The sequence below is a fragment of the Sebastes fasciatus genome, chromosome 21 (genome assembly GCF_043250625.1).
Source record: "Sebastes fasciatus isolate fSebFas1 chromosome 21, fSebFas1.pri, whole genome shotgun sequence".
NCBI lineage: Eukaryota > Metazoa > Chordata > Actinopteri > Perciformes > Sebastidae > Sebastes > Sebastes fasciatus.
This window is the reverse complement of record NC_133815.1, coordinates 7,795,006-7,822,761: the sequence shown is the minus strand read 5'-3', so window position 1 is coordinate 7,822,761 and position 27,756 is coordinate 7,795,006. Positions and strand designations below refer to the sequence as shown.

The 27,756-nt window shown below is 37.2% G+C and overlaps 1 protein-coding gene across 3 annotated transcripts in view; it reads left to right on the top strand.

Moving 5' to 3' along the window:
• Nucleotides 1-14,190, top strand: part of pou6f2 (POU class 6 homeobox 2) — an 86,036-nt gene extending 71,846 nt beyond the window's left edge. For 2 of the 3 annotated variants that reach the window (XM_074622676.1, XM_074622677.1), the window contains 4 exons: nt 664-873; nt 2,586-2,739; nt 7,719-7,887; nt 13,048-14,190. In XM_074622676.1, the coding sequence (XP_074478777.1) occupies nt 664-873; nt 2,586-2,739; nt 7,719-7,887; nt 13,048-13,552 (1,038 nt within the window). In that variant the 3' untranslated portion in view covers nt 13,553-14,190. The remainder of the gene's footprint in view (nt 1-663; nt 874-2,585; nt 2,740-7,718; nt 7,888-13,047) is intronic. The other variant, XM_074622678.1, reaches the window with a different exon arrangement.
• Nucleotides 14,191-27,756: the final 13,566 nt, after the last annotated feature.

Sequence of the window (27,756 nt, the reverse complement as noted above, 5' to 3'; positions counted from 1 at the left end):
GGGTGAAGTACCCCTGGGACCCTGAGAGTTGAATTAGAAACACAGCGTCCTGTCCTGTCTCACTCTCCGATGCTCCTCTTTTCTCCCTCTTATTGTTTCTTTTCTTGCTCTTTCTCTCCACTTCTTCCTCTCTGCCTGTGAGGGTGAAATGGAGGTTTCTGTCTCTCAGCAGCCTCACTCCTTCTCACCAGAGACAGACAAAGACACTTACAGCACAAACACACTTAGACACACACACACACACACAGTCACACATACGCACACTCATCCCGGTCTTGGCCTGGTGATGGATAATACAGTCAGTGGTGTGCACCATCACACACACAGGTATTCAGTGCTGACCTTTGCAGTGTGCTCCCAGCAGTCTGCTTTGGCTTCACTTGCTCCAGCCTGTAAAACCACCTCAGTGACAGACCATCAGTGGACACTTGTGCATGTTTTTTTCTCACAAAATCACACACAGACGACTCACCAACTGATTGCTCTGATTAACCTCATAACACGGCTAAATGGCCGCTTTGTTTCCGATTACATTGCCAAAAAAAACTCTCGCAGCGACGGAGATCATTAAGACAGATACCTCCAGTAGCGTTTACCCTCTCTGCTCCATCTTCTTTTTAAAACCGCCCAGCTGATTTCTCCTCCTCTCTACCCCCTTTGTAGATAATTGGAACAATCCCACTGATGCCCAACTCTGCAGGGCCCTCCAGCCAATCAGGGGGTGGCAACCCAGCACTGCAGGTACAGCCAATTACACCTCAGCTTCTGACCAACGCTCAAGGCCAGATCATCGCCACGGTGATCGGCAATCAGATCCTGCCTGTCATCAACACCCAGGGAATCACGCTGTCACCAATCAAGCCTGGACAGCAGGTAACACACACTCGGATGCACAAACACACACATGTAGAGGAAGATATCTTGTATTATTATAAACTGATGTTTCAACCATGATCAAGACGTTAAAACTGTTGAATGAGCAACACCTAGTGGAGTCAGACCAGAGCTCTGTTTATTCATGAAAGCATTACTCCAGCACTGCTAGTCAGGTCTGCTTTATGCTAATAAACACCTCGTATTTTTCCTGCTTCAACACTCGTAACGATCATTTGCATCATTCCACTTGGGAAATTGTAGCTTTTGGTACAATGTGTGTGTGTGTGTTTGCATGTTTGGAAGGCACTTGTCAGCCAACCTTTCAGTCTCAGGGAGCCTGCTGCGCCCCTGCAGATCCCAAACCCCCCAAAAACAAAACAAAGACACACTTTTCATCACCCCACTTAAAACTCAAACACTCCACCTCTCGCTCCTTCCTCAATCACACTCTCCAGCTTTATGATTTGTCCTCTCTGACCTGAACAAGAAGTATTTTGTTTTGATTTGAAGGTGCATAAAACACACAAGTTCTTTCTTTTTTTATACACTAGATTTGAGTTAAAACTGTAAGTCTAGAAACTCTCAAACACCCCCAACTTGCAGATCTATACAGCGTTCAATTGCGGAGTCAGATGCATGCACACAACAATGAAAATGTTATTGACTTGATAATGACGATGTCAGCGCAGAATTACAGGGTAAAAGTTCACACTGAAGGCCCGTACAGTGCAGAATGGATGAACCTCTCAGCAGATGGACACCTAATTGTGGCGTATCCGAACCACCAGATCATACTCTTGAATGAATTAATGCATTTGTAATAATGTTTATGCTTTTGTCTCCACTTCAAAGCCCGCATGTACACATTGTTCCACGGGCATAATTTACGGTTGTCAGAGCCTGAAGTCTAGAATATTTCCAGTGAAGCTAGATAATTCTCCGAGCCTGTCAACAGTCCTGACAGTGTGTGCATCGCTGTTGACACCCCCCACCATCCAAACAAACACATGCCACAGAGAAAATAATTAATAGCAAAAGAAGGAGAGGAGAAGCCGGCCTAGCTTATGGCGGAGACAGCTTTTCGCTTTAAGAGTGAAGACGCACCATCTTGATCTTGTAAAAGCAATTCAAATGTGCATAAAACATGAAAATACATCGTTTTTTCCGCCATCAGAGCACGCAGCGTGTGGATCATGAATTATGTTTGATATAGGGACTGCTGTGTCCACGTTTACATCTCAGATTCAGGCTGCCATTATTAGCATCCTCGCAGGTCTGATGACGAGGGAGAAGACTCTAATTGTCGCGAGCAGTTTTCAAGTTGATTTCTGCAGATAAGCGTTTGTAAAGCGGTGGAGTACCTCAGCTGACTCTCACTGTCTCCTGCAATAGTACCTAGTCTATTGAGCAGACTATTGACACTATATTCTGCTCCGTCGGTTTAAATACTGCAGGCAGTAATTAACATTTATTCATCAGGTCCAAGGTAAATGTCATTATATTCAGCTTCTAAGTGGCTAATTTAATAGCTGTTGATTGGTTGATTAGGTTTAATATAACAGCCTAATCACTATAATGACATGATAACTGTAAATGATGATTATTGGGATGATGTGGGCGAGGGAATAATGGATATTTTTCCTCCACTGCCTGCTGTCAATATATTATATCAGCTCTCTGTGTGTGTGTGTGTTTGTGTGTGTGTCCAGCTGCCTCAGGCTCAGCAGGGTCAGACAGGCCCCGCATCGTCTCAGCCCAACCTGCTCCACATGCCCCACAGACAGAGTCCTCTCCACCAGGCCTCTTCCTCCTCCTCCACCTCCTCCTCTTCCTCGGCTCTCAGCGTGGGGCAGCTGGTCAGCAGTAAGTGTCCGACACAGCTCACAAAAACACAACACGCCTTCAAATACATGGAAGAAAAGAACCATAACCCTTCTCTGATTATACAAGTCCACTGACTTTTGTATCATATTATGACAGTGAATGTGCGCTCAAGGGTCACCCAAATTACAACAAAACATATCTAGCCATGCAGGATATCCATCCACCTATTCGTTTCTACTGAAGAGGTACTGTAGGTCTTAAAAAAATGGGTCACAAATATATACTTTCATTTTTAAAGAGGACTAAGTAATTTCCTAAAACAGCTGGGCACTGTAGCGTTTAGCAAACATTATCCAAACAGGTGGAAATAGCATATTTGTTGGGGACTATTTTCAGCAGCAGATTAATACACATTTGGTGCTCTAGTAAGTATTTACAGCAGCAGGACAGTGTACGGGGTATTGACTCAAAATAAACTACAGTGTGTGGGTTCATCCTAATGCAGGAACATGTTAATCAGTTCAACAATGTGTTTTTAATAGTTTTGGACAATGATTGAGCTCTATGGCACAGGGGAATAACATATCAAGAAATGGCTGTTAGTAGGGTCAATTCATTGATGGTTTTTGGTCTTTTCATGGGTTTTGTTGCGAATAAAAAATATATATAATGTCTAGGGGTGCAACGGATCACCAAACTCACGGTTCGGATCATATCAAGGTTTTGAGTCACGGATCGGATCAGCAGAAAAAAAGGGAGTAAATATAACTTTTAGAGATCCCGATCACGTTTTTTGCCGCAGATACAGATTGCAGATCGTCGATGAGCCATATCCGCCTATACGGATTGTTTTTATTGTTGTTTTTATATTTAAATGTTATCCTTTTACTTTGTTATAGTTATCTTTTTGCATAAAAACACACAAAATCAAGTTACATTTTTCTTGGTGCTAGAACAGATAATGACTCTTATTTCTAGAAAATTCTTGAAATAAGTTATTGGAAACTGTTTCAAATATTCTCACTGCCTTGGCCTTTTCTTCACTTTGTTTTAAGAAAATAAGACTATAATAAATGAAATGAAATCTCGATAAGAGTTATATTTATTATCTGGTTATTCAAAATACCCAGGAAAATGAAATCTAGACAGAATAAGCATGATCATATAGACATTTTTGCAATACAGACACGTCACTCGGGGTGTTGCGATATACTGGTATTGACGACAGCCGTGATATTTTAAAAATGAAATATTGATAGCATGTTAATAATACACATATGATAATATCATGTCAATATCATGAAAATCTGATATCGTGACAGTCCTAGATGTCACTGCGAATTGTTTTAACTGGAGCTACTTTCCACTGAATAAATAGTCCCGATGAAAACTGGTGATAACATGTGGATTATCCAGAGTAGCATGGACACCGTCACTGTAAAGACATGTTGCTGCTGATTTTTTTAATACACATTTTGGAATGTTTTGAGTATGACCAATGAAATTTAATTTGATCTGCATGGCTGGATCCCGGAGGTGTGAGAATAAAAAATGTCTGTTTGTAATTTGGGTGAACTGTCCCTTTAAAGATTCAACATGGCGGCCACACAGTTTCTACACTACTCTCAGTGATGACTGATCCCCGCCTCCTACAATGTTTGATTTTTTCCTGACTGTCAGTTCTTTGGTTTATTAGACGATCCAAAGTGGCGTGTGTTATGTTTAATGAACATAAGTTTCATTCTCCCAATGCGTGGGCCTATAAATCACTGGGCCACAGCCTGTCAGCATGCAGCTACTGCCTTTAAAAACTCTCTTTTATTCAGATAAATTTCATTTGTCAGAGTCGATTCCCCTAAACTCCATGTAAACTCATTTCAAAGGCAGCTACAATGCCAGTGAATTTAATAAAAAACAAGTCGCCATTGATCAACTTGTTGTAGACACCGTGTTTAGTTTGTGTTTACTCGCAGCTCGGAAAATATCTTATAAACCATTTTTGAGTCTGCACAAAATCATTGTGGCTCGCTTCTGCGGTAAATAGAATTAATGCTTTATGCTGAGTACGAGCCATATCACTTCCCCTCAATATCACTCGCAGCATACGTACACAAAGGAAAATCCCATGACAGAATCAGAGTCGTCTGCCGAGGAGAGAAGATGAAATGTCATTGCGTTCGCTGGCCACAAACAAAGTGCCAGAAAACAGATTAAAACGCTGAGAATGTCTGTTGCTGTTATTTAAAAATAATCAGATGGGGAAAATGTCAATCAGAAAGAAGAATGTCAGCAATATTTTTGCCTTCGGGTTGTTTTCATTTTAACTTTCTATTTATATTTCTCATAGGAAACTCAAAGTGTTTTCTAGCAACACTCAATTTAGCTTTCATTTTCATCACAGTGCGGTGAAATGACATAACGAGAATGCTTATTGATCCCAGGTGTAAATACAAAGAGCGGACAAGTATCCAAATACAGATCACATGTTAATAGCAGGTGTAAATAAGGTCTAAAACAGAACTTGTTAAGGGACAGGAGAACATTATTTGTTCACTTTACCTCGTCACATTTTCTAAGACTATGTAGATTTCTAACTTCTAATGTCACAACTACAAACTTCATCATCATTTAGTCTAGCCGCAACTAACGGTTATTTTCTTGATTAATCATTAGAAAATGGTGACGAAAATTTCGGATCAGTGTTTCCCAAAGCCCAAGATGACGTCCTCAAATGTCTTGTTTTGTCCAAAACTCAAAGATATTCAGTTTACTGTCATAGAGGAATAAAAAAAACAGAAAATAATCACATTTAAGAAGCTGGAGTCAGAGAACTTAGACTTGTTTTTCTCTAACAGATGAATCTATTATCAAAATAGTTGGTGATTAATTTAGTTGCAGCTCTAAAACTTTTGATTGATAAACTTTCAATTTAATATTACATGAAAATATAAGATAGTGAACTACTGTACTTTACTGTCATCTATCACAAGATGCTTTGAAATGTACCATTGATGTTTTCAGGTGGATTATTATATTTCAACACAAGAAAAACTTGTTTTTTACCTTAAAAGGGATAGTTGGGGTGTTTGAAGTGGGGTTGTTTGAGGTACTTATCCATAGTCAGTGTATTACCTAAAGTAGATGACACCCAGCATCGAGAAGCAGACAGGAGTTACCGACACCGGAGCAAAGCAATGTACTGCTGGGGACGGCAGCAAAACGTATTTTAGCCACCTAAAAGAAAGGCTCACGTAAAAAAAATAATATCCATTCAAGTGTACGCTATATTTAGAATATTTTCCGACGGCAAACTGAGCTAAAAGCGAAACGTATCTATACTGTCTTTCGTCATCTGAGCCTGCTGGCTTTGAAGAGAACATAGATAAGTTTCACTTTCAGTTCAGTTTCCCCGTCAGAAAGGGCCGTCTGACGTTAAGGTAAAGTGGTGAAAATATTCTAAATATAACGTACCCTTAAATGGATATTGATTTGTTTAGGTGAGCCTTTCTTTTAGGTGGCTAAAATATGTTTTTCTGCCGTCCACAACAATACACTGCTTTGCTTCCGTGTCGATACTCCTGTCTGTTTCTCCAAACGGTGGGCGCGCAGACCATCATCTACTGTAGGTAATACACTGACTGGATAAGTATCTCATATAACCCCACTTCAAAACACCCAGACTATCCCTTTAAGTGGAGGACAGACAGAGACAAACGCTTGACTTCATTGTGTGTCTGGCTCATAATAGAACGAGTCTCGCCTGTAATTTATGAAGGTGCTTTTTCTCATTTTCTTTTTCAGCATATAAATTGAGTGTTTAAGTTGTTATTGTCCTGTTGTAATTATATAGCTTATTAGTGTATTATTGGTGTGAAGAAAAGGCCCAGACATTGATTGTCTCAATTGTTTCACTTGTTTTTTTAATTTATCTTCTCAAACATTTTATTTACCTCTCTGTTTGTTTTGTGAAAGCCTTACTCCTCCATTTGTTATTGCAAGATAGATTAGAAGTGTTTAAATCTTAAATCATGTTTGGGTTCATGTCTAAAGATAAATATGGATCCAGAGGTTAGACCAGTTGCTCTGGAGCGCCATTAGTCTTTCAAACCACTGAGTAAATAGACTCTGTGGGGAATGATGAAGAGATGCTCATCAATGTGGAGATGATGGGACCCGAAGCTGTGAGTGCTCATCCCTCCCATTTAGTCGGCTCCGAGTCTCCGGTCCCTCATCTTCCAAGTGTTCACACGTCTGGAGCACGCCGCATACGCTACACGTCACTTATGAGGCACAACGAGATGGCAGCCCCATAGATTTTTGCTTAAATACGCTTGGAGGATTCCTTTAATAATTCATTGATAATGACCAAGATGAATAATTCAGAGGCACAAACTTTGCTTTAGTAAGCAGGATGCCAGGGCATCTGACATTGATGTACAATGTGAAATCACTTTTTATTAGCAGGGAAATTCTTCAAAATGCTTCAGTGAAGTTTTTCAGATCAGAGTCACAAACAGCATTTCTGTGCATAAAGAGCTTTCTCTGTTGGACTGGAGCTGGAGGTTTGAAGGCCTGAACTGTCTTCACACAGGGTCAGACGGATTATACATTCTTAAATGTTTAGCTTTGGTATGTATGTGTATTCATACAGACGAGATAAAAGAAAAAGACCTACAGTATCGATCTGCTCAACATCTATTGAAGCTCTGTGTCGTGTCGTTTTGTCCCCATGCTTTTGTATGTGGGATTAAAGATTCACACTTTCAAGTCAGAGCCATGACACGCCTGCATTCACACCTCAGATGAATTTATTCGTCCAAACATCTCTCCGAGTTTACAGCAGAAGGGCAGAGAGAGATAATAAGTTCTGACCCGGAGCTGGACTCTTTTTTCAAAAGTTGTTTAGGGACGATCATGATCACATATGTCTGGATGTTTGCTTCATTCACTCTGGAAAATGAGGTAAGCGACGGCGGAGCAGAGGGCTAATAAAATGAGATGTGTGTGTTGTATTGCAGACCCGCAGACCGCCCCCAGCGAGGTGGACGGGGTCAACCTGGAGGAGATTCGTGAATTCGCCAAAGCATTCAAGATCCGCCGGCTGTCCCTGGGCCTGACACAGACTCAGGTGGGCCAGGCGCTCAGCGCCGCCGAGGGGCCGGCGTACAGCCAGTCTGCCATCTGCAGGTAAGAGCAAACAAAGAGAGCCAAACGCTTCATTATTTCTGATCAATATGTCCTAATTCTGTCAGGTCCTGCAGCCTCACTGAGTCGTCTGCTGCTCATAACTGCCATCTATTTTTCATCCTGTGTTTTAACAGACATTATTAAGATATTAAAATACATAATTGACTATCACCACCCTGACAAACGGAGCTCTCATGTCTGTACTTCCTCTCCCTTCCCTTCCACCCCGCTGACATGACAGCCGGGTATGCAAAATACATACACAAGTATTACACGAAGCACTTAAAGCATTTAATAATTACTAAGGCCCGACGCCGGCTGCTCCGCCTGAACATGAGAGAGCTTGACGGCGATGATCTGTTAATAAGATTGCCATGTTTTACTGCTGCCACCAGGACAGCTTAGTCATAAATGGTGCATTATATATTCATGAGACAATCAGACAATCAGCGGTTCATCCCTCCTGTTTTTCCACTTGACTAACATTTAGCATCAATGAGCCACATTTCCCTTTCAAGTCAGAATAATTGGGCCACATCATGCCCAAATATTTATTTTTCAAGAAATAAAAAAATATATTATTCTACAATGCAACAAAACTATTTAATTAAAAAGTTAACAAATGGAAGTTAATGTTAAATAAAATCTAATTAAAGGATATTCATGTTTGACAACTTTTCTTTGCTAAAAAACACACAAAACGTAACACAGCTGTAGCCTGTTTTCCCGTCCGTCTGCAGCTCTTATTCCTGTATTAATTTTAATGTCCACCCTGCATGCGCTTTGCTTATGACCTGTACTGTTTATGTGACACGGCGCTGCCACGCACTTTTAAAAATTTCATCACATCAACATCAAACAGCGGATAAAATGTGAAATGCTACAGGGGTCGGGGTTCTTATGAGGCCCAGCCATCTCTGACTAATGTTTAAAGTCTTGAAATCACACATGAAATATTTACAGCCAGGCATAATTCAAATATTTATAACATACATTAAAAGCCATTAGCTTCAAAAATAAACACTCTGTGGGCTGTTATTCATGCCGTTAAGACAATTTTTTTTTGTTTGTATGACATCGGACATGACATCCTGATGTTTTAAGTAGTAGGGGAAAACTTCACATGCTTTAGTTTAGTTAACATCAACACAGACATGAAGTTTGAGGAGGAGCGGGACGTCACGGTAGCTCTGGGGCTGCGGCTCTGAACCCAGACGCTGAACAGACACTGACAGATGCTTCCATCTCGTCTCCTTTCATTGCTCTCTATGTTTCCAGGCACTTTATTAGTTTATCTAAACAGGCACAGGCATTACAGCAGGGCATCATCAAACCAATGATGCACCAGTGTGTCCTCTCATGGCTCTAATTTGTCTCTAAATCTAACATACATTTCTCAATTTAATTATACGATTTAAGATAGAAAACGTTGTTTAGTTGATAAGTAAGTTGCTAAATATTTCCAAAGACACATTTGACCTTGCATAAACAAACATGACCAGCTTATAGAAACATAATCTTATGTATTTTATCATTAGAGCTAGATAATAAACCCACTGATGTTATGAATCTCTTACAGATTCAAATGTATATCTCAAGGGCAGGTTATCATTCAATTAGGGCTGGGCAATATGACGATTTATATCGTCAAAACAATATAAAAATCTCTATAGTATATATTTTTCTATATTGTTTCTATAGCGATATAGGCTAGGCCTGTATTTATTTAATTTTTCTCTATAATTTCATTTAAAACTGTTTTTAATTATGCACTCAAGTTTTTAAAATGAGAAAATACTCAGTTTACTTTTCATTTATCAAGTATTTAATTCACACAGGAGTATACAAAAATAGGCTTTACCATGTAGTTATTTCATTAGACTATTTATTTATTGTATTACCAGAAAACATGCTATAACGTGATATATATCATTATCAAGCTATGAAATCTGAAATACATCATGATAGTAGATTTTGACCATATTGCCCAGCCGTAGTTTTAATGTTGTGTGTACAATACCTGAATACAACACTTTTTTTTAAAGTATAAAAATGTTTTGTCTACAAAATCTTTTTTCTATTAAACAAAAGAAGCCAAACTTCTTAATAGGATCAGTGTTTTACTTTTACTCAACATGAACGGCCTTACAAGAACTTTGCCTCATAAAATACAGTCTAAAATTATCTAAATTAATATCTAAACCAGGAAATATTTAATCAAGTAAACAAGACCAAGAATCTTATAAAACATTTGATTCCAACTCTCCTGACAGTAAGGTTGAGTGATATGGATAAAATGTGAATATTATGGTATACAGTGCGTCATTTTATATCATTATATCAATATTAATAATATAAATATATATAAAATATATGCTTGGTTTTGACTTATCCAGTTACACCTGAAAAATCAAAGTACTTGATGTATCAAGTACTTTATATGAATTCAAAGTCATATTTAATGACATCCAATATTCCCCACAATAGTCTATAACAACCAGAGATATGTTACATACCACAGTATAAACAGTTTAACAGATAGATAAATGATATTGTCTCACTGTATATATCGACAGTTTTCAATAAATGTCTATAAACAGACCAATCAGCAGTTCATTGTCTTAAACTGGTCGTACTGTAATTAAACAGCACAATCGTATCAGAAGTGAATCAACCGGAGAAAGGAGATACGTGTGCTGATGTATAAAAACTGATAGTTGTCATATTTATTGTTGTCGAGGTAAATCTCTTCATATAGTGTAGATTTTAGGTCATACGCCCTCGTTTTAAGCGTATACTTTCAAAGACTTCTTGGCTGTAAAGCTTCAGGCCAACAGTAACTGAGGCCTAAACATACAGCATGTCTAAGCAGACTCCTAAGGTACTTTAAAGAAGAGAGGCTGGAGGTGCATTCAGGGAAATCTCCCTCGTGCTGATGCACTAGAGGAGGGAGTGCATACCCCAGCTGAGCAGCTCTCAACTCATTTTAGTATCCGCGGTTCCTGTTGATCCATGAAATGTCCTGTCTCTGGTGACTCCTCATATTTACTAATGTATTCCCCGCAGTACGGAGCCCTCCTCTCTCCACTGTTTAGGACGAGGTTATAAATAATACCGCCTGTCGACCAGGAGGAATGCACCAACGAGGTGTAGCGGCAGAGGAAGTTCATGCACGCATGGTCATCTCTCCCTCGCTTGCTGTTGTCTGCAGCAGCTCACCTCGCCATTAAAACATGTCTTGTGTGCATTGTTTGTTCCACAGAGAGCAGAGCAGATCTCTGCTGTCAGATCAGGAGTTGTTTTACTAAAAGCATTCACACACGCAGTCACACTCGTGTTTGTCCCAGAGACACTTTTAGTAAACTCGTATCCTTATTTCTTTAATAATGTTTGGAAATCAGCGTTTAAAGAGCAGCTATGATAAGATATCTTCCTCTATTATATGCACATATGATGCTTATGAAGACTTTATTTTCTGTGGTGAAATTTAAGGTTACATAAATCCGGAAATCTCATTTAGATCAAGATATTTTTTGCAAAAAAAGACCTGAGGGTGCATCCTGGTGGCCTCGAGGTCTTAGACACTGACATGTGATGACAAGTTCCCTGGTCTGAGTCCAGCTTTGTTACATCATCTCTCTTCTCTCTCTCTTTATCACTTCTATATTGTCTGCTATCAAATAAGGTAAAAAAGAGAACAAATTGCAAATATACAAGATCCTCACGACTTGATTTGCTCCTTCAATTAAATTAATTTAAGTACTAAGTGACTGTTGAAACTGTCACTTATTTGAGTCTAAACAGACCTTTATCTCATGTTATCCCCGTATCGTTCTTCCCATGTTTCCTGTCGCTCTATCAAAAGACAAAATGGTCATAAAACAAACAATAAACCCCAAAGAATGACTCAAATCTATCCAGTCAGGTCAGTTAGCATCACTGCGACTTGAATAACTGAAATAATAATAGAGCCCGACCAAACATTATCGACAAATATTAACTGTAAGGGTGGTGTTCATATATAGTCCATCAATTAAGTATGTGACTTGTAAATAAATACAAAATATCTAAAACAACATTACAATATTTACAAAATACAATATTAAATCATACACCTTGCTCTGTAAAAGTGTCAAAATTGTAATCTTTAATAACCTTATTTAAAGGATCCTTATCAAAAATGTGTGCTGATAATGTACGGTTAAAAAACAAATATTAATATAATTTTTAAACTCTCATATCAATGACAGAATTGATCTAAAAAATCCACTTTTGGTCAGACTCAGGCCAATAACAGTAAATTAAAACATTAAAACATCTAAACAAATTGAGATAAAGTAGTCTCCTTTCCCACTAAATAACATAAACATAACAGACATGAGAGGAATCCTTTTACTGTATCTTCATCATATCTCAGTCTAACACCATATACAGTATATGTTCATATGCACCTGACGGAGTTATTGGGCTGCCAGCCAGCAGTGTTTTTTTTTTATAAAAAGCTTCATTCTCCATTCTTACTGAGACTCGCTAAAATGCGGCGAGAAGTCAGAATTACGCGTCACACGGCCGTAAAGTTGCAGGAACCTTCAGGATTAGAGTGTGCAAATGTATTCTTATTAAATATAAAATGAGACGTTGTTAAGAGGACGAAAGAAAGTTTGAAAAATGTATTAAATGTACATTTTGATTAATAATTCAAGCTCCTTTTGTAAATAAATGATGGTGCCATATTTAACTGCATGCATTAGTGGATTTTTGTTTTTTTATCACCTGAAGGAAAGAAATGGGATATTTTGGAGTAATTCCTGTTTCTTTTTTTTGTTGCTTTATGAGTACAGTTTTCAGTTAGATGTTTTGTATGTTTTTGGTTCAACTGGACCTGTTTTTAGTCACTGGCAACATCTCCTTGCTCCAGTATTGCCAATTTGGGACAGAGGCACAGCCTCCTCCAGAAAATTAACACCCTACTGGCAACCGTCAGCCCCAGCTGCTGCAGCTGAGGGGTTTCCAGGTGCAGAATACAGGAGTTTGGCTCGGATGTGTACCTGGATGTTAGTCTCAGTCCCTGTGGCATTCTGGGTGAGGAGACAAAAGACAGGCAGCTTATCCGTTGTTCTGGCAGGGCACCTAAGATTCTTTTTTCTCAATTCTCCCCAGACACACCATCCTGAGAAGCCACTTTTTCCTACCACAGGAAGCCCAAGAGAACACTATAGGTAGCAGTCTGACAGGCAAACTGAACCCTGGCCTTTTATATCCTGCCAGGTTTGAGAAGTTGGACATCACCCCTAAAAGCGCCCAGAAGATTAAGCCCGTTCTGGAGCGCTGGATGGCCGAGGCTGAAGCCCGCCACCGATCCGGCATGCAGAACCTGACTGAGTTTATCGGCAGCGAGCCTTCCAAAAAACGCAAGCGGAGGACCTCTTTCACCCCGCAGGCGCTCGAGATCCTCAACAGCCACTTTGAGAAGAACACGCACCCCTCCGGACAGGAAATGACGGAAATAGCCGAGAAGCTGAACTATGACAGGGAGGTGGTGCGCGTCTGGTTCTGCAACAAGAGGCAAGCCTTGAAAAACACAATAAAGCGTTTGAAGCCCGACCTCGGCCCGGCTGCACCGATGGACCCTCTCACTGATTCTCTAGAGGAGCTCCCGAAATGAGCGAGCTCCACCGGCAAAAACGGCGGAGTGGAAAAGTGGCAGCCATTAAATAGAACAAAGGTGGATGAACTCATCTTTGAAATGAGAACTGAAAAAATGTTCCACGAGTCACCCGGAAGGACAGTTTGCAAACAAAAACTATGTGTTGTCAGTGTGATTACCACAGCTATGTAAATGACCTTGGCGAAACCAAAAACATGAAAAAAGAGATTAATATCTGAGAATTATGTAAAAACATATGGTGTGCTGTTTCAAAGAGTTTTAGATTCTGGCTTCACAGACCAGACTATCGCCCAAATTTTGGTTCCCACGAGGAGGGATTTAGTAAAGAGATCATACCAAATCAAAACACTATTTACCAAAGTCTGTTGCATCTGAGTACTAAGAATAATTTTGTAATGTAAATGTGCTCTAAATTTTTACATTTGTACTGGCAAATCTAAGCTATATGTGTGAGGTTGAGTATACATTTTATCTTTGTCTCGCTTACTTTTTTCTTCATTGTTTGTATGTAAATATCTGAAAAAAAGAAAAAAACAACAGAAAAATGCTGTCTTTGAATTGAATCACACTGATGAAGCATCTCTTTTGGACAAAAAAAAAAAAAGAACCTTTGCTGTTAAACAATTGCATAATAATGTTGTTTGCCTCTGATTTGTGTTTCATCTGCAGATATTTTCAGTCACAGTGTAACTTTGTACAACTTTTACAGGTATTTATTATTAATAATCTCATGAGATTGTTTCAGAGGACGAACGGAGGGAGTAAACTAAGGACTTTCACATGATGATGATGATGATGATGATGATGAGGGTTTCAGTGTCTGTCAAGTCTACTGCAGCTTTGTTTTGAGCTACTGTGTCATTCTGTTGCCAAAGCCTGATAGCCAAAGAACACATACATTTCAGCTCAAGGACTGGTGAAGATTTTTATTTTATTGTTCACACGGCTTTCTCTCCCCCCCTTTTTCTAAAGTGTTTTACTCTGTGGGTCAACTTTAACAAAAAAAAAAAAACACTACCATGTCAAACAGCTGCAACAGTGTCTGCTGTAATAACTGATCACGGCAATATAGAAAAATGTGTTGGATGAATTTTATTTCAAGCAAATTTGCTTCTGCATGCTTCAACTCAAACCACATGTAGAAGGATACTTTTTGTTATTATTAAAGCTTCATCTAAGATCAATTTCAACCCCAAAATTAACATCATTACCTGCTAACATCACTGAAAATAACACATTATTTTACATGATAAACCCTTTAATTAAGCCCTAAAATTAAATAAACATGTGGTTGAAGCCTGTTTTGTTGCCACTGACCAAACTACCGAGCTCATTCCAGTTCAGATGTTTTTATAACCTGAATATTTCAACTCGAATATGCTTTTTCTGCGATGTTGTTTCCTTTATATTCTGTACTCAGTTAAGTGAAGGTTTACAATCAACCATTTTAATGGAAATGTGTGTTTTTCTGCACCTATGAATTGATTTCTACTACAGTAAAAATGCTTAAAAAGGTTAATTTCAACAGATTCTCTTCAAGATTTCATGTTATTTTCTTTAATTTCAGTCAATTGACTGTACTAAACTGTTCATTTTAACGTGGTATTACCTTGTGAGGATCTGTCAATATTCCAGGCAAGAACGTCCCCGCAAATCTCACAAAAACCCTCACAGGAAAAGATATATATAAAAAGAAGTGAATGTTGAGAATAAGTGTCACATGTCAGAACGAGTGAACTTAATTTGAAGTGAGGTGAAATTTGATGCAATTTATTCAGAATCATGTGTCTGCTCGATATCTGTCCTTCCATGTCACATTGGTTATCTCAGTCTTTCAGTCCTCCTGTCTGTGCACTGCTGTGTTCTTCTTCACTGCCTGGAAAACACGCACACTCTGTAAACGTTAGAAAAACACATGAAAAAGCTTTACTTGTGTGTGTTTTTAAAGAAATAAGCAACTCATTTTCTTTGGTGCGCAGAGACTTTAGATATCATTTTGATTATATATTCATTTTCTGCATGTCTACAGCAACACTTTTAGTGTATTTCCACCTTTATTTTGCTTCCATTCAAGCGAATCTTTGGCCAAGAAACTACACGTCTGCATCCCACCCACCAGATACGAGAAAGCAGCAGGCTCCCGCAGGTAGAATATGGATCTATTCTGAGGCTTATCAATAAAGCTGTAACCAAAACCAAAAAATAAATGAATAAAAAAAAAAAGAAGTCACAGGAAGGAGTAATGCCTTTGCTCAACTTTTCAATGCTGGACCAAAGCTCTATAGTTATGCACATTGTACAGAGAAATAGATTCATGATGTTGACAATCTTTAAAAAACTGAGATAAAAGAATTGAAGAGTAGAAATGTACAGTAGTTCATCCAAGGTTTACCTCAGTACTGTTCTCGTGAGAATCATACAAACGCCATACAAGCAGGTCAGTATAGAAAAAGACAGACAGTTACTCTGCACTGTGTGTGTCGATGTTCACCTTCAATGTGGAGGGAGAGGCTTGTGTTTTATTTATTATTATGTGACACATGATTGTTTTATTTTTGTGAAGTGGTTTCCTGAGCCACACATGTGTGACTCTCTGGTCATCAGTTTTTTATTATTGTTGCATTATTTCTCATTGTGACGTTCACCTCTCAGTTTTTTCACAGACCTGTAGACCCGCGTAGAAAAAGGAGATTACAGTAATGTTGCTCTTAACCCAATTAGGAGGATTTGTTAATCACCTTTAAATGCTTTTTGTGGAAATTTTACTAACACAAACGAACCGGTTTGACGTTTTTTGTTTAATAGTCGAAGAACTCGAAACCAAAGCTGAAGAGCCTGCAGAGGTTGGTTTTCATTTTTTTATAGACTGAAAACTGTACTTAATCTATAGAGCAATATCTGTTTGGTCAGTTAAGCAGCACTTTGTGTATTTCCAAAAAAAAAAAAAAAAAAAGCTTCAAGTCTGTCACATTGATTTGTACCATAATTAGTAATAAACAATTGTTTGACATGAATTTTGTGTCCTGTTTTCAGTGGAATTATTTCTTTTTTAGAGATTAAAACACAGTAAATAGGCCTACTTATTTTGTCAAAGCTGAATTTAAAGACAGGAATCTGATTGTTTGGCATCTGTTTTTTTCATATTGCCTAAAAATAATTATACCATAGAAATATATTTCATAAGAAAACATGTAAAATTGTCACAGGGACGAACAACTAACTTGGGAGATAGCCACTGCTAGCCTTAACTAAAGCTAGAAATAGGTTATATTTACTTACTGATTTTTTTCCTCGCTGTAGCCTAATCTGTAATTAAAAAATATGATTAACTAATATTTTAGCATTCAGTTTGTTATTTCACAATATTAATGCTGCAGTGACATAAACCTAAATACCTAGACTCAATTGTGATCAAAAAAGCATTAACTGCCATTTGACACTAGTGGAATTCATGTGATTTTGAGTGATTAAACTGCCTTTAAATCACATATTATATTGTAGATTAATCTTTTTTATTTAAAATTTGGTAACATTTGTTATTCCACATAACTAAATTAAGCAATCATGATAGAAGAAACAGCTAAACTCCTGCTTAAGTTAACTAACTTAGCCGTAACATCAACTGCCATTTGACACTGGTGGAATTCATGTGATTTTGAGTAATTAAACTAACTTTAAATCACTATTATATTGTAGATGAATCTTTTTTATTTTAAATTTGGTAACATTTGTTATTCCACATAACTAAATGAGGCAATCATGATTGAAAATACAGCTGAACTCCGGCTAACGAGCTAAGCAGATTAGCGATAACTGCCGTTTCAGCTTTTGTCTCTAGTGGACTTCATGTATCATCACATAAATGTATTAAATTGTCATGTAAATTACCATTTATTCCAATGTTGGTAACTCAGTTTTTTATTCCACATAACTAAATGAGAAAGTAGCTAAATTAAATAATGATGGAGAAAAAAACAAGCTAAACTCTTGCTAACGGTAACTAGCTTACGGTAGCCTAACTGCCATCTAAGCTATTGACTCTAGTGGGATTCATGTGGTTTGATTTAGTTAAGCTAAATCACATATTAAATGTATTATATTGAAGATTAATATATTCGTGATTTTAAATTTGGTAGCCTAACATTTGTTATTCCACATAACTAAATGAGTGGCTAATAAGCATCTAAAAGCGCCTGCTAAAGCTAACGTAAAAAGCACTAACTAGCTTTTTGATGTTGTTTAGAAAGCTATACATCACATACATTTATTATATTGTTATTTAAATGACCATCAATTCCAATGTTGGTTAAGTATCTAAATTAAATCATGGAGGAAAAAAACAAGCTTAACTCTTGCTAACGGAGAAGCATTAGCCTAGCTGCCATCTAAGTTTTTGACTCCAGTGTTATTCATGTGATTTGATTTTGTTTGGTTAAACTAAATCACATATTTAAATTCATTATAGTGTTAATTTATCATTGATTACAATCTTGGAAATCCAGTTTGTTATTCCACATAAGGCAGTAGTCATGATGGAAAAACGTAGCTAAACTCATGCTAACGACAACTCGCAGCCATCTCTCTATAGCGAAATTCATGCAATTTGGTGTGGTTAAAATTAGGTTTAAATGTGTTAAATTTACATTCATATACTATTATTATACTATTTCATATATGGTTAATATTTCCAGGATAGAAAAGATAAGCCACATAGATAAACAGACAGACAGATAGACGGATAGATGGATAGATAGATGTAACACAGGTATTGCTCAGTTCAAAGGTTCAAAGGTTTCAGTAACATACAAATATTCTACAAACATCACTGACTTCTCTTTTCATCTTCATCTTTTCAACTCCACACATAAACACAGTGATTGAAAATGTCAAATAAAATCCTGACTTTCTCTCTCGGAGAGAGGTCATGGTCAAGAGCATCTTAAATCATCATGCACAGACGCCTTAAGATTTAAGATGTTTTTTTGACATTTAACCTATTGGTGCTGATAGATGAAGTGACTATTTGATGTGTTTAATGAGAGACGGGGCTACGAGAGGAGCCTTGCAATATTTAGCTATTTATTTAGATTTCCTTGGGGTCAGTAGAGAAGAATAGGCTACATGTCAGGTTTGCTTCTCATCAAAGCTTCATGTGTTTGCCTCACCAAATAACAACAAGACAAGTGTAAAGAAGAAGAAATATATAAATAAACGGGGAGAAAGCCTTTTGAAACTAAACTCAAAAGTTTGATATGGCTTCCCTGTCCATGATGCCTTTGAAAAACGGGCAGGCTGCTGAAAAGAAAGTAGTAAATAAATAAATAATAATAATAAAAAGCACAGACAACATAAATTATTAACATTAGACTGAAAACTGATGTTCAAGATGCTTTTTCGTCTTCCTTTCAGCTCTCTCTCACCCCCCTTCATTTCAAAACACTGGATGTATTTTTGAGTGGTGATGGCTGAGGTGTACACAGCTCCAGTCAGTTATTTGATGTTCTTTTGTTTTCCATCCGCGCCATTTTTATTGTCTTTCCCATTAACAATGTAATTGTGCAGATGCAGCTCCTGACCCATATCTGTTTTCTCAAACTGTTTGTATTCTGCTGCTGATAAAAGTTTACTTTCTATTCTCTGTCTCTCCAACAGCACAGCGGTTGCTTTTGAATGAAGGGTAACGGCACGGTTTAAAGGAATCCTGGTGCAGAATTATAGAGTAAATGTCAAGGTTTGAGCTTTGTATCAATCATTCCTGGATGGGAATCTGATCAGATGCACAAAAAGTTTGTCTTTGTGCACAAGTTTCTTAAGTTTTATAGTATCCTTTATCCTTATTTAACAACTTTAATAAAAAAAAAAAGGAAGTAATATCCCATTCCTAAAAAGCTCCTTTTCCTAAAGATCTTCATATTTGTATACCTGCATAAATTTAAAGACATTTTTCATGATGGCACTTAAAACAAACAGGAGTAAAGAAAATTATCTGATATATTTCCTACATTTTATGATCCACTTTTCATACAGATTAGATGTTAATTCAGTAAAGTCAATTTTATTCATAACGCCCGAAATCACAAGTTTGTCTCAGACAGCTTTACAATCTTACAAGATAGGATCCCACCACTGCCAGGTCTTAAGAGAACAGTATGTTAACATTTTAATTTCATATATTGGATATTATATATATTAAACTTATCCATAAATGCCCAAATAACCACACTCCTCATGCGCTCAGTGACTTGGTACCCCATGTCTGGATTACGAATTGGGCAATGCAAAGTTTTAGCACAATATAAAATGAAATAAAGGCAATAAAACTAGATTTAAAGTTGGAGGCACCACTACAAAATGGGGCCTCAAGTCTTATTATTTCAGCTCATGTTGTGCTAAATTGTGCCATAGATGAATTTACCAAATCAAATTGTTAAACAGACTCAGTAATCCAATCTAGATTAGGCAAGTAAGAAGAAAGTTACAAAGCCCAAAGTCCACACCAAAAGGAGAAACACTGCTCCTGAACTCCCTGAAACGCCTTGCTTGAAGTCCCACCTTTTCTTCTGTAACATGGTGATGTCACCAAGTAACACATTTGCATAATACCTGCATATCAGTTAGTTTAGTGGCACACCCTCAAACAAAGCTAGTTAGAGCGGAGCTGGAGCGGAGTCTGAAGAGTTTGGTTTGGTTGACCAATCACAACAGAGTGGGCCAGCTGACCAATCAGAGCAGACTGAGCTTTTCAGAAGGGGTGGGGCTCAAACAGAGCGTTTCAGACAGAGGGTGAAAAGAGGTGCTGCGGCACAGCCAGTATGAGAAAAATAAATTGTTTTTTCAACATTAAAGCATGTCAACATGTTCTATTAGAAACACAAAATACAAGTATGCACCTGAAAATAAGCATAATAGGTCCTCTTTAATTAAACACATAAATACACATACAACTTTACACCCCGGATTTGGATCAGGAAAAACCTAAAAAAGAATCTTAAGAACCCACAAGCAACAAGCCATTAGTAATAAGCATCATATTCAGTACATAAAGTATGATATTAAGTAAAGATGAAGTTTAATAAGTGAACGTTTTTGGGTAAAGTGCTCAGTTCAAAGTGCTTCAGGGACAAATGCAGAATATTTTGAAGAAAACTCAAAGAGGAGTGGAAATACTACATTTTCTTCTTCTTTTCTTAACTTGGCAGAGATCTAAGAGAAATAAACAGTAGTTTGAGGATTGACACCAGGGCCTTTGTGGTGTATTATATTTCTCGTAAAGACGGTAATCCAGTAGAGAAGAGTTTTGACCTCTGAATCTTGGGGTTTATTGTTATTTTCTGAACCTACAGGACAGCTGAAGTCTCCGTAAGAAGGATTTAAAGTGAACTATAAGTCATTTTCTTTGTGTCCCTCCATCTCTCTCTATATATATATATATTTCTCTCTAAACAGAATCAAAGTGAAGACTCCGGTCTGTTCAACCTGCAACCACCTGAAATAGTCCTGACTGGGAGAGAGAGGGAGGCCGGTAGAAATATTATGACATGTCGGCGCTCCAAATGGATTATGTTTCAATATCAGTCAGGACACAGAAACAGAGAGGTGGAGGGAGAGAGTGCATGTGTTGGATGCAGATGGCTTTAAATTGCTGCCTTTGTTTTCCATCAGGCATGAAGCATTCACTTTCCTTATCTTTCAGACAATGCGCGGTGGGCTGATGTTCTGGGTAAATGAACTGTCGGTATATCCCTCACCCTCCCGCTCCTCCGCCTTCTTGTTTTCACTTCCTCCTCAAGGTTGAGATGTTGGTACACTGACTGTGAAGCCCGAGCTGCTCAGGCGTCTCCCACTTTGCTGCTCTGCACACCCAGATGCCTCTGGGGGTGCAATTACCAATCCTCACATGCAATCGGTGTTGGCCATGCATATGATCCCTTTTGCTTTCACTGTTGTTCCTGTGTGTTTTTTTCAGCGTTATTAGCAATGACACACTGTGAGGTATTTGCAGGTAGAGGAGTTAATAGCCCGGGTCTTTACAGAGACACCTGTCTGACTTGAGCAGCTGATTGCATCGCCTCATAGTCCATTTAACTTTCTAGCAGCCCAGTTTTTGAATGCATGTCTTTAGGCGGTGATGTCTCTGTTTTCTAACAGCGCTCCAACTCTGCTTAGTGTTTCGGTGAAGGAATCTTTCCCAAAAGTCTCAGAAACACACAGGTGAGACTGTTACAGCTGCTGTTGCACACCTGCTTTCCACCTGCCTCCTGCAGATACACTCTATACCACAAGTACATGTATTTCAGTACTGTACCATTTTATGCTACTTTATACTTCTACTCCACTACATTTTGGTAGCCAATTATACTTTGTACTCCACTACATTTATTTGACATGTACTTTGCAGATTCAGATTGTTAAAGAGGACCTATTATGCTCATTTTCAGGTTCATACTTGTATTTTAGGTTTCTACTAGAACATGTTTTCATGCTTTAATGTTCAAAAAACACTTTATTTTTCTCCTACCAGCTGTGCTGCAGCACCTCTTTTCAGCCTCCGTAACTAGCTTCGTTTGAGTGTCAGAGTGCCAAACTAGCCGGTGTTATGCAAGATCTGTTACTTGGTGACATCACCACGTTACGGAGGAAAAGGCAGGACTTCAAGCGAGGTGTTTCAGGCAGTTCAGGAGCAGCGTTTCTCCTTTTGGTGTGGACTTTGGGCTTTGTAACTTTGCAGACCTTTTACATGCTTAAAAAATTATATAACACACAGAAGTATAATATAGGTCCTCTTTAATACCAAATATAATGAATTAATCAAATTAATTATGATGTGTTATTATAGCAGTATATACATTTGTTGAAATTAGCTCCATCTTTACCAGCGGCAACATTAAAGTGATGCTTACACATAAATGCATCAATAATTATCTATAATCTAGTGGTATAATATATATTATTCTGAAACAATCATTTCTGCATAATGCATACTTTTACTTTTGGTACTTTGATAATAATAATATTAACAAGATTATTAACAATTAGAACTTATTAATAATGTATTATTATTATATGTTATTGTTATTGTTATTATTAGTATTGCTATTATTATCATTACTGTTAATAATTCTTATAATAATTATAATAATAAATCATAATTAAAAAATAATATATTTATTTAGTATAGCACCTTTCATAGAACACGATTCACAAAGTGCTTTACAAGAATAAGAATAAATAATAATCAAAAACAATAAAACCATAAAACAAACAAACATGCTTTACTTTATACTATACTTTAAGTATATATTGATTCTAATACTTTTGTACTTTTACTTCAGTAAAATCTTGAATGCAGGACTTTTACTTGTAACAAAGTACTTCTAGATTGTAGTATTGATACTTTTACTTATGTAAATGATCTGAATACTCTAACCAACAGCATAGTGGTTAAATTACAGGTATAACATTTTATTTTGCAGGTCCTGTTATTTCCTCTTAGATTTATAGGAATTTCCTGGGAAATATATGTAATTTAATACAAATTATAGGGAAAGTATGGATAATTTTCTTAGACAGTTATTTGTGTTTAATTAGCGTTTACAAAAGAGACTTTCTAGGAAATCACAAGAAACTGGGATCTGTAAAATAAAGTTTTACCAAATTAATTAAATTATCTCCATCTCAACCAACTACAGCAGTAAAATGTTTCACATTTATGCATCAACAGTAACAAGCAATCTAACATTTCTAATGCAAGAATCGTAATGGTGTATTTTACAGTGCAGTATTGCTACTTTTACTTCAGTAAAGGACATAAGTACTTCCTCCACTACTGCTCTACATTTCTATATAGTTGAAGATAAAAGTCTGTAATGAATAAAACTTTATTTTAAAGTTCACATCCTTGTCGCCGTGCACATATAAATGTGTTTCTTTTGATCCAGTGGACATACGACAAGGACATGATGAAAACGATTTTAACACCCATCAAATCTCCAGTCGGTGAATAGTTTTCATAGTTTCATAATGTATTTAATAGTTACAGTTTGTATAGCTCTGTGCTTGTAGCTTGTAAAAGATATTATGGCTCTCCTTGTGTTGACCTTGAGCATCAGACTATTATTTCATGTGTTTTATACGACTCATTACATCACGTCCTCGGGTTCATTTCAAAGTGTATCTATATGTCTGCCACTTGAAATTCATAAGGTTGGAAAATGTAAATGAGTCAAGTCCTCAAAAAGAAACTTTTATCATGAATACATTTTTAAACATGAATCCTGACTTCACCACAAACTCATTTTGTTCCAACTTTCACACCAGCAGTCTATACTGCTTTATGTAAAGTATATAAAGTAGCCTACGGTATATGAAGGTGACTAAAGGTAAAGTGATTAAAGAAGATTATCTGCATTTTTTTTGGTCTTACGTTGGATCTTAATCATCTTAAACAGGCCTGAAAACTTTTCTAACTCTCCACTTCACTGCTTCTGTAGTTCCTCTGCTCTTTTGCAGCGCAGCCAAGTGGACATTTTCTATGTAAGAGGTCACAAGGTCACAAGCAACAAAGGTTGGGAATCAGTCTACTGTAGTATTTTGTGTGTCAGTGGATCTGCCGTGGCAAGGAGAAGGATTGAAACAGTGAGTTAGAGTTATGGTAAACCTGCAGAATACCACAGAAATAAATGCAAAATGACCATAAATGATGCCGGGGTTGCACTCAGGGGTCCATCCTCTCTAGATCTCTCCGTGGTTACGGCCCTGCCCATGTATAATAATGCGCTACTTAACCTAAAACATGACCAAACAGAAGCATCGCACCCCATTTTTTTTGCCTGAAATGGCCGATTATGAGTCAAAAGCAGCAGATGAAAACTGAAATTGTTTCCCCTCCTGTCAGGTAGTTTGTAAGCAGCGCATGGAAAACCCTTTGGCAAAGTGCAACTCTCACTGCTCATGGGTCATCGCAGCTTTAAGAGCCGACGGGAAAATAGCCGGCCCTGCCCTCCATCATCCTCTCATCCTGCTGACCTCTATACGTATGCGGTATAGTATACTTACAGCACACAGAGAACGGAGAGAGAAGAGGGGGAGAAAAGAGAATGATTGCATATCTGAAGGCACGGAGAGAGCAGATATGGATGGGAGAGGAGTGACATGGTCGGACACATCTTTGCTTTCTTATTAGTGAGGGTCTGCGCCGACACTTTGGACCCTTTTTATGGGGCCATGATGAAACCCCTCTTCGCGCATCTGCGGAAAATGGCCGGGGGAAATCACAGATGAGAATCACTCAAAGACAGGGAGATGTCAACAGGCACATAATGATAGCTGATGGCCCCAGAACACTCTCCCCTTCTCCCTCTCAGCCTTATACCTGCCCAAGTCGCACTATACTAGAAAACATAATTAGAGGTAAAACAGAGAGACGGAAGCTTTATCTCTGCGTTTTCTGTAAGCAATGCTCTTTGTTTTATACATCAGGGAGTCCCTTTTTTCCTCCTTCTCAATCTCTCTTTCACTTCATGGAGGAGGAGGAGGAGGAGGAGGAGAAGGAGGAGGAGGAGGGCTCCCTCTGTGAGATGCCAAGGTGCTCCCAGTCCATTGTGCTGCTGGCTGTCAGGTTAAATTAGGGAGTACAGGCTCTGTGAGTGTAAAAAAATCAATACTTGATGGAAGATTGCTCCCCGGAAAATCTGTTTTGATTCCAGGATTAATTCTTGACCAAAGGCTCCAGCAAAATGACATGCCATTAGCCTGAAAATGAACACATTCTGCAGTGGAAATTGGATGGAAATGTGTCAGGTGATTGCCCCGGTTTGTTGTTTTGACTCTTTTGAGCGAGGGGGGACTGAAGGTGTGGCTGCCCATGAATGAGGCCTCCATTTCCAGAGCAGAAGACAACTCCACCGTGGCCTCGGAGTAGTCTCAAGGCCATTGTTGTCCGCCGCTTGCAAATGTCTTCCACCAGGCTAAAAGGCATGCGTTCCGCTTTCTCTCCTGTGTTTCCCATAAAGCATAAAGAATGAGGAAACCTGAAAATAAAACATCTCTCTACTCAACAGTGAGGGGGAAAAGGGGAGGTGAGGTGCATTATTGATGAGTGGATAATGTGTTTGTCATGACGGATGACATTTTCTTGTTTGAAAACTTAAACAGGAAGCTGTAAAGATGCACTGGACAGTGATTTGAAACAGCCGGTGCGTTCAGGCTGCACTAAGTGTTTCATGGAAGAAGAAAGAAAAACAACAACAGCAGACATGATTTTTGACAACCTGACAATATGTTTCTGACCAAAACCTATAAGATGTATTTATTTGTCAGTAATGTTAAATTAGATGTTTACAGAAAGAGAAAACATTTTTAAAACACAGATATCTCTTCATAATTAAAATGGAAAAATGTCTCATTTTTATTGAGATTTTTTGTTTTCTTCCACAGAAACATTGAGTTAAATGCTACTTACTTAAATCATGAACAACAGTATGAAATTAATGTCTAATTTGATTTGATCTGTCTCAACGCAACTTGCATAAACATGTCACATATATGTGCAACTTTATTTTCCACTGTTTTGAGGTGCAAATTGTCAACTTTTAAAGAAATAAGAAAGACAGCCTTGACATGCCGCCACTGTAAATAAAATGTTGCTCTTAATTGACTTGCCTGGTTAAATAAATGTTAAATAAAATAATAAATAAGCTTTGAGACAATGCATTTTTTCAATAATTAATTTCAGAGAATTGTCTGACCCCAAATTTAATTCTTCAATTTATCAGAAATCCTATAAAAATCACAAAAATATACAGATACATGTTTTTCACTGAACAATGATACATTTTCTATTTTTTCATTTAAAAATTGTTTAAACTTTCCTTGGCATCGTGAAGTTAGAGTTTTTGCATCCATAGCCATCCAAATAGAGCCTAGAATTAAAATAATGTGTGTTTTATTATATTAATTGTTTAGATCTCTATTTGATTAAAAACAAAAATTACAACATTGATAGTCACAGTGCTGTTAGACTGATAAATATAAAGAGTAAGACAGAAATAAAAGACATAAAGAGACAAAATCTGTAAGGTGACTAAACTAAAAAATAAAATAGGAAATATGTTTAGGGGTTAAATTGTTCTCCTATCACCTGTAAACACAGTTGATGCCTGAGGATGTTTGGTGGTTATGAGTACTTTCAGTTATCTGTGTAAACCTCAGTCAGTTTTACAGTGAGACACTAGCGCCCCCTGCAGGATTTAACATGTTATTATCTGATGGGTGACGTCACTAGATGGCAGTGTGCACCACAGCTTCACCAGCTTCACAATCTTTGGTTAAACACCACAGAAGAAGTGTGTGTTAAAGGAAAAGTAGCCTACACCCTTGGGAGGAAACATAAATAGTACAAAAAATGGCAAGACTTAAAAATGCATAATAACACAATCAAATAAAATCAGAACAAACATCTCATTTACATATTTAAATTGTATTGTGCATTGTGTTAATAGAAAAGCCTTTAATGAAATAGTTAGTTTTATGTCTTTTACTGATATTTTTTCAGGGATTTTAAATTGTTTTAACAAATGAATGTAAGAAAATGCAAAATGGATTATTTATCCATTTATCTCTGCTTCTGCCTGAGTCTGATATCATTCAATTGAATGTTATCAAGCTTCAAAGAGATCCATTTATGAATGTCAAACCAAAACATTTTTGGTATGGGAGCATGAAAAAATAATCAGAATCAGGTTTATATTGAAACATAAGGTTTGGTGTTTTGGTGCTTGACAATAAACACAGTAAGAGAAAATAAAGAGATAAATAGCAAAGTACTGTAAAAGTAAAAAAACAAAACAAAAAATAAATATATATATATATATATATATATATATATATATATATGTATATATATGTATATATATAATAGTTTTCATATTTTTATGGTAATTTTTTCCATTTTATATATAAAATGGAAAAATGTACCATAAAAAAAAATATATATATATATATATATATATAAAATAGTTTTCATATTTTTATGGTAATTTTTTCCATTTTATATATATAAAATGAATTTACCATAAAAATATGAAAACTACTATAATGTTTTCAAGTTTTATTTTATGGTAATTTTTATATATATATATATTCAAGTTTTATTTTATGGTAATTTTTTTATATATATATATTCAAGTTTTATTTTATGCTAA